Below are 7,559 nucleotides of genomic sequence, written 5' to 3'. Positions count from 1 at the left end.
AAAAATAAGTAAATGATATTACTATAAGTATAAAAATATGGCAAAAAATTTAAAGGTATTATCTAAATATTTTAAGTTTGGGGATCCAAGCTCCAGAACAATATAGAATAATGAGTCCTCGTTGCAGGGAGCATATGTTGCCTTAGTATGAAGAGAAGTGCTTTCTTCTCTAGAACTGGCAGAACTGATGGATGTTTTAGAAGGCACTGTATACCAGGTAAGTGACACTGTGGTTAAAGGCTTGACTGCTAACAGAAAAGTCAGCAGTTTGAACCCACTAACCACTCTACAGGAGAAAGGTGTGGCAGTCTTCTTCCATAAAGATCACACCCTTGGAAACCCTGTGGGACAGTTCTACCCTGTCCTATAAGGTCGCTGTGTGCCAAAATTGATTCAACGGCAATGGTTTGGGTTTAATTTTTTCTCTATACCAGATAGGAAACTTCTTAAGTGATCCTGAAGCATAAGATTCTACATTTCTGAGAAAGAACTACAAAATTACTTAAAGTCAATAAAATTGAAATTTTGTCCCCTTTCCTGATTTTTGCATTGTCCAGGGTGATAATACCTTAGGATGAAAAGAGTCTTTGATGCCAACAGTTAGTCTCTATGTCCTGGTGGCCACTGAGAGCTCATACTTGGAAGTAATTTTTGTACTTAGTGCAAGATACCTCCAAATACAGCTCGCCATCGAGTCAATTCTGACTCATAGCGACCCGATAGGACAGAGTAGATCTGCCGCATATGGTTTCCAAGAAGCGCCTGGTGGATTTAAACTGCTGACCTTTTGGTTAGCAGCACTAGCTCTTAACCACACCACCAGGGTTTCCACCTCCAAATAAGTTAAATGGAAATATACTCTTGAAATCAACTCAAAAACTCTTTAATAATTAGCTGGCAGTATCATTTCTTTTTTTTTTTTTGTATGGTGTTTAGATGCAAGTTTGCAGAGAAAATTAGTTTCTCATTGAACAATTAATGCACATATTGTTTTGTGACATTGGTTGCCAAACCCACAAAAGGTCAACACTCTCCCTTTCTCCACCTTTGGTCCCCATTACCAACTTTCCTGTCCCCTCATGCCTTTTTGTCCTTGCCCCTGGGCTGGTGTGTCCATTTTGTCTCATTTTGCTTTATGGGACTGTCTAAATTTTGACTGAAGGGTGAACCTCAGAAGTGACTTCAGCACTGAGTTAAAACTATGTACAGAGGCCATACTCCTGGGGTTTCTCTAGTCTCTATCAGTAAGTCTTTTTTTTTTTTTTTTGTGAGCCTTTTGTTCTACATTTTCTCCCGCTCTGTCTGGGACCCTCTGTTGTGATCCCTGTCAGAGCAGCTGGTGGTGGTAGCTGAGCATCAACCAGTTGTGCCAGACTCAGTCTGGTGGGGGCTGTGCTAGTTGTAGGCCCATTAGTCCTTTGGCCTAATCTTTTCCTTGAGCCATTTCTTAACCAAACTATGACACTTTTGAAAATAAAATGGGACATTAAAATAATATTAGGTATATATTTTTCAAAAGTTTATATACTGATGTATTTTTATGTGAGTAGATCTATAAAATTTATGTATTCACAAAATGATTTAGAATCAAAACTATTGTTAAAAAAAACTAAACTCTTCAGGGATGAGTGTTCAATCAGACAAGGTGGAGGGGGAGAAAAAAATAAGCAGGAGAAAATTGGGGGTAGTTTTACAGAAACTTCATTTTTCTGACATGTACTCACTGAAAAAAGAACTCTGGCTTTTTCATCAGTTGTATTTAGTAGAGGAGGGAATTAATAATAAGGATATTAAATACATACACTCTCCCTCCTCAAAGCTAATTGCACTAATGCACATTAGACAATAAGTAATTGATGTTCTTGTTGTTGACATTCTTGCTCTTGTTGAATGAAGAATATGTTTGTAAAATCTTTTGTATTTTGGAGTGAACGATGCACTGAATAGCATTATGTACAGCAATCTGACAGGAAATATGTTGATCAAAGTGGGTTTTGCTATAAGTTTTTATGTGGTAAATTTACCCTGTTATAAAAGTTAGCATTTTTTTTTTTTCGTAGCAGGAGACAAGAGATATGGGATAGTTGGTGCAAAACAATTGGATCAGCTTATCAGATACATATTTGATGTACCTTTAAATGGAAAAAAAAAAAGAGTGAGGGAGTCATGTGTGTGGAGGAGCCTGTTTTGTTTTATGAAAGATACAGTTGAATATCAGGTGGCCCAGAGTGTTTCATACACCAAAACCAAAAAACCAAACCCGTTGCAGTTGAGCCGATCCTGATTGCTGGCAACCCTAAAGGACGCAGTAGAACTACCTCATAGGGTTCCTGAGGTTGTAATTCTGTAGGGAAGGAGACTGCCACATCTATCTCCCATGGAGCAGCTGGTGGCTTTGAACTCAACCTTTCAGTTATCAGTTGAGCACTTAACCACTGTGCAATCAGGACCACCCATTTTGCATCTACAAAATTATAATTTAATTGCTCTTTCTTTTTCCACTATAAGACTCTCTGACCAAGTACAATATGATACTGATGTTAAAATTAAAAAAAGAGAGAGAGAAAAAATATTAATGTCATTCAAAATAAGCTACTACTAATAATAATAACTACAAAGAACATCTATTTTGAAATTATTAAGTGCCAAGCTTTGTGCCCACTAACCTATATATGTACATTATACCGATTAATTTGCACTACACAAAATATAAATATTTGAGCAAAAACAAAGACCTAGTGTTTGGTGGAATAAAACAACAATATCAACAAGGGCAAAAGCAAAACAAACAAACCAAATTATAAACAAATAAATAAATAAACCCCATGTTTAGCCCATACCTTTGAAACAGGCTGCTCAACCGTATATTGAACAGTACCTCAGTCAATTTTTTTTTCCTTCTTCTTTCTTCTTCTTTTCCTCCCCTAGTCCATCGCTGCCTTCATGTAAGATCCTGATGTTAGCTCCCCAAATGGCTAAGGGTTAACCGATGTTTCCTCTAAGACTGTGGAAAACAAGTGATATTGATCTAAGCCTGTCAAAAAAGAGGAAGGATGGCATCAGCCACCCCCTGAACTGATGGGATAATGGCAGGAGAAGATCAACCTGTGTAAGATAAGATCAGGGAAACTAAACAGAAAAAAAAGAATGCACATTCCACAAGCTCCTAAAACCCATGTCTTCCTTTCCCTATAAAACTCCAGCTGGACAACAGCTCCAGGAGACAGAGGATTTTGGAGGAGATCATTCCCCTCTGTGTCCATATACCAGTATTGCTCATAAAGCTCTTACTACCCACCTCACCCCTGTCTCTAGAATTGGGTGTTTGTGGCAGGTGGCTCTAACTCGAGAAATTGCAGTAACACCTTTATCCAGTCAATATCAATATAGAATGTAAGTAACTTAACTTCATGGAGCCTCAGTTGTCTCAACAGACATGGAAATATTTACATGCATCTCCTAAAGGTCCAGCACAGAATAAGAGATAATTATTTCAAAATATTTAGCTTAGTTCTAGACACATAATGAGAGTCCTTGGGTGGCACAAAAGCTTAAGCACTTGAATACTAGCAGAAATGATGGTGGTTCAAACCCACCCAAGGAAGACAGGCTTGGCGATTGGCTTCAGAAAGGTCACAGTCTTGATACCCCCGTGAAATAGTTCTGCTTTGCACACGTGGGGTCACCATGAGTCGGAATCTGCTGGATGGCAACTACCAACAGCAACGAGAGGGACGTAATGAACACTAAATAAAAGTTAGCATTCTATCCCACCCGTTTCTCTATAGAAGTAAACTAACGTGATTGAACTTTAACAAATCAAAACTGTAAGTAATAAAACTTAACTAACAACAATGACAAAACAGGTTTCAAACAGTTTAAGGAAAAGGAGGATAAACTGGAAAAGGAAGCGAAGTCTGAAACAAAGTAAAATAGTCAGTAATCCAGAGAACAATTCCAGTGAGAGTTTTGGCGTATTGGGCAGAAGAAAGAAAATGTGATTAAGAAAGTAGGATTCAGTTTTTGGCAACTAAAGAAGGAAGAGTATTGAGACGCAGGACTGTCTGTAGCAGAAGCAGAGTGATGTGGTAAAAATTGTGAAGGAAAATGCTACAGCTCTGGATGGGTTTCCCACAGAGATACTGAAATACATAAAATACCCAAGATGATGAAGCAGCGTGGGCTGGAGAGGACGCCTGCGGCAGTTAAGCAGAAAGATAGCTGGAGGCCACTCTGGCTCATCAACTTCAACTCTGTAAAGACAGTTCTTTTTTATCACTTGAAAAACCGCACTAAAGAAAATATATACATCTCATCCAACATCATTGGAAAAATATTCATGCATATATATATTATGATACATATATATGAGATATATATATATAATTATATTCTGATGTTGTTAGGTGCCATTGATTTGGTTTGGAATCATAGCAACCCTATGTACAACATATCTGTGTGTGTATATACATATATATATAAAATCTGATTTTTTTTGTGTGTGTGTACAATATAGAAAACCCTGGTGGTTTAGTGTTTAAGAGCTATGGCTGCTAACCAAAGGTTTGGCATTTCAAATTCACCGGGCACTCCTTGGAAACCTTATGGGCCAGTTCTACTCTGTCCTGTAGGGTCCTATGAGTTGGAATCAACTTGAGGTCATCGGGTTTGTGTTTGTTTGCTTCATCGTATGTATTATATATATATATATATATATGTAATTCAATATCTAAACTATATCCAACAGTAAAATAAATTGTTTACAAAAACAATCTTAAGAACAAACTTCAGTTGTTTTCTGATATTATATTTTTGAAACTTCTGAAAATGTGGGAGAAACAATTAAGATTTGAAATTCCTAAGCACGAACAAAAGTAATCAGATTTTAAATGAAACTATAACAAAAAATAATCCTCTAACAGCAAAATTAATTTTACCTTTTATTAAATTCTTTCCAGTTTCCCTATTTAAAGACAAAACAACATTATAAATGGCTCCAGGGAATCTCACATGGGTGACTGAGTTCATTCTCATGGGAATCACAGACCTTCCTGAGCTCCAGGTCCCCCTTTTCTTTGTCTTCCTGGTGATCTATGGGCTGACTGTGGTAGGGAACCTGGGCACCATCATCCTCACCAGTGTCGACTCCAGACTTCAAACCCCCATGTACTTTTTCCTTCGACACTTGGCTATCACTAATCTTGGCAATTCTACCACCATTGCCCCTAAAATGTTGCTCAACTTCTTGGCTAAGAAGAAAACCATCTCATACTACTGTTGTGCAGCTCAACTAGGTGGATTCTTAGTTTTCATGGTGGCTGAAGTTTTCACACTGGCGGCAATGGCCTATGACCGCTATGTGGCCATTTGCAACCCCCTGCTCTATATGGTGGTGGTATCTCAGCAGATCTGCCTTCTGCTAGTATCCCTCATATACCTCTACAGCCTGACCACAGCACTGACTGTCTCTTCGTGTGTGTTCTCTATGTCATACTGTTCTTCCAATGTAATCAACCATTTTTATTGTGATAACGTCCCTTTGCTAGCATTGTCCTGTTCTGATACTTACATTCCAGATACAACAGTGTTTATGTTATCGGCTATCGACCTGTTTTTCTCCATGATCATTGTTCTAATATCCTACTTCAACATTGTCCTCACCGTTTTGAGGATACAGTCCTCAGAAGGGAGACAAAAAGCTTTTTCCACCTGTGCTTCTCACTTGATGGCTGTCACTGTGTTCTATGGGACCCTCCTTTTCATGTATATGCAACCAACAACCAACCACTCATTAGATACTGACAAAATGGCCTCAGTCTTTTACACCCTAGTGATACCAATGCTGAATCCCATTATTTACAGCCTAAGGAACAAGGAAGTGAAGGATGCACTGAAGAGATTCCTTAATAACCCATGCAAATCCCTCAAACTAATGTAAAAAAATACCTACAACTGTCTTCTTTTAAAAGTCTTAATTTGCTCTTGACAAAGCTGCTGTTAAGTGAAGAGACATTTTAAATGGTTAAAAAAAAAAACAAAGTATTCATTTCAATGTGAAAAATACTAAGGCATTTTTTTTTCCGAATACAAAATACCAATCTTCCTAGATGGATAAAGGTTCCAATTACACAATGAAAATGAACTTACATATGTTATAGACAACAATTTGAAAATAAACAAATACATCATATAAATAAATTGCAACTTGTTAAAAGGTTTGTGTTTTTTACCCTCTACATATGGTGTCTGTTGTTGTTGTTAGGTGTCATCAAGTCCATTTCTACTCATAGGGACATTATGTACAACAGAAGGAAACACTGCCTGGTCCTGAGCCATCCTCCTGATCATTGTTATGCTTGAGCCCATTGTTGCAGCCACTGTGTCAATCCATCTCCTTGAGGGTCTTCAACCTAGGTGCTATATTTGTTTGCAAACAAAAGGTATCTAGGTGGTGCAAATTGTTCTTGCTAGGCCAAAGATTGGAAAATCAGACTTACCCAGCAGTGCCTGGAAAGAAAGGCCTTGTGATTCTCTTCCTTTAAGATTACAGCCAAGAAAACACTGGAAAAATTTCTACTCTGTAACACATGGGTTGGTCATGAATTGAAACTGACTTGCTGGCAACTAACAACAACAACATAGTCCCTAAACAAGGCGGAGAAAGCCTGATAATGGGTAGTGGAGCTATATGAGAGTCATTGCTTGAAAGATGATAGAAAGTCAGATCATTCTCCTTGATACACTCACCTGTTGCCCAAGGACAAAAGATTTTACATTTTCTGATTTTTTTATACCATATTCTCCACTAATAACCTTTTGCACCATTTTCTCCACCTATCACATGTTTTGTGAACCCATTGTTGTCTTACACTTAAATTTATAACACATGAAAGTAAACATGTAGAGGAACTTAAAAACTAAGCTCAAGAGTGCTTTGAAATACGACATGTACCATAACAGATTGAAATAAACATACAGGCATTACCTCCTCTCTCATAGACATGTGCACAAAGCAAAAAAAATTATGTTGAACAAATTATGGTAGATAATTAAATATTTTCCACATGATATTCTCATACTGAAATCCCTTGTGTAGCGTCTATTATCTCTAATACGAAACTATCAACATTAAACATCACTTCTTTCCATATTTTTATTTAATGGAGAGAAGGTGTTATTAGACCAAAAATGTCATCTCGTATAAGTGTAACATTCCTCAAGATAAAAAACCATACTTGCTGCAAAAAAGAAAAAGAAAACCATTAATAGCCATGTGAGTTATTGCTGTGTATGTATAGTGCTACTACCATGCAATGGCATGAGCGAGAGTAGTGTGGCAGGTGCTGTAAGGACAGTGTCTGGAAACAAAATGAATATATGGCATTTTCAGGAAGGTCTGACATAAGGCACAACCAAGAACTCTGAGACTCTCATGAATGAGTCTATTGTTAACTTTGGCCATAAAAAAACAGAACAGCTAAAGGTCGGCAAGATAAAATATGGGATGGACATTTCTGATCTCAAAAGACAAAATTAGGTATAATTTAATCCTGTCAGTT

General features: G+C 37.5%; 1 protein-coding gene across 1 annotated transcript; it reads left to right on the top strand.

The window, feature by feature from the left end:
* Nucleotides 1–4,672: 4,672 nt before the first annotated feature.
* LOC100662818 (olfactory receptor 8J2-like) lies at nt 4,673–6,039 on the top strand. The gene has a single exon (XM_023542138.2). The coding sequence runs from the start codon at nt 4,991–4,993 to the stop codon at nt 5,936–5,938; it is 948 nt and encodes a 315-aa protein (XP_023397906.2). The 5' UTR covers nt 4,673–4,990; the 3' UTR covers nt 5,939–6,039.
* Nucleotides 6,040–7,559: the final 1,520 nt, after the last annotated feature.

This window comes from Loxodonta africana, chromosome 7, assembly GCF_030014295.1.
Source record: "Loxodonta africana isolate mLoxAfr1 chromosome 7, mLoxAfr1.hap2, whole genome shotgun sequence".
NCBI lineage: Eukaryota > Metazoa > Chordata > Mammalia > Proboscidea > Elephantidae > Loxodonta > Loxodonta africana.
This window is presented reverse-complemented; position numbering and strand designations above follow the sequence as displayed.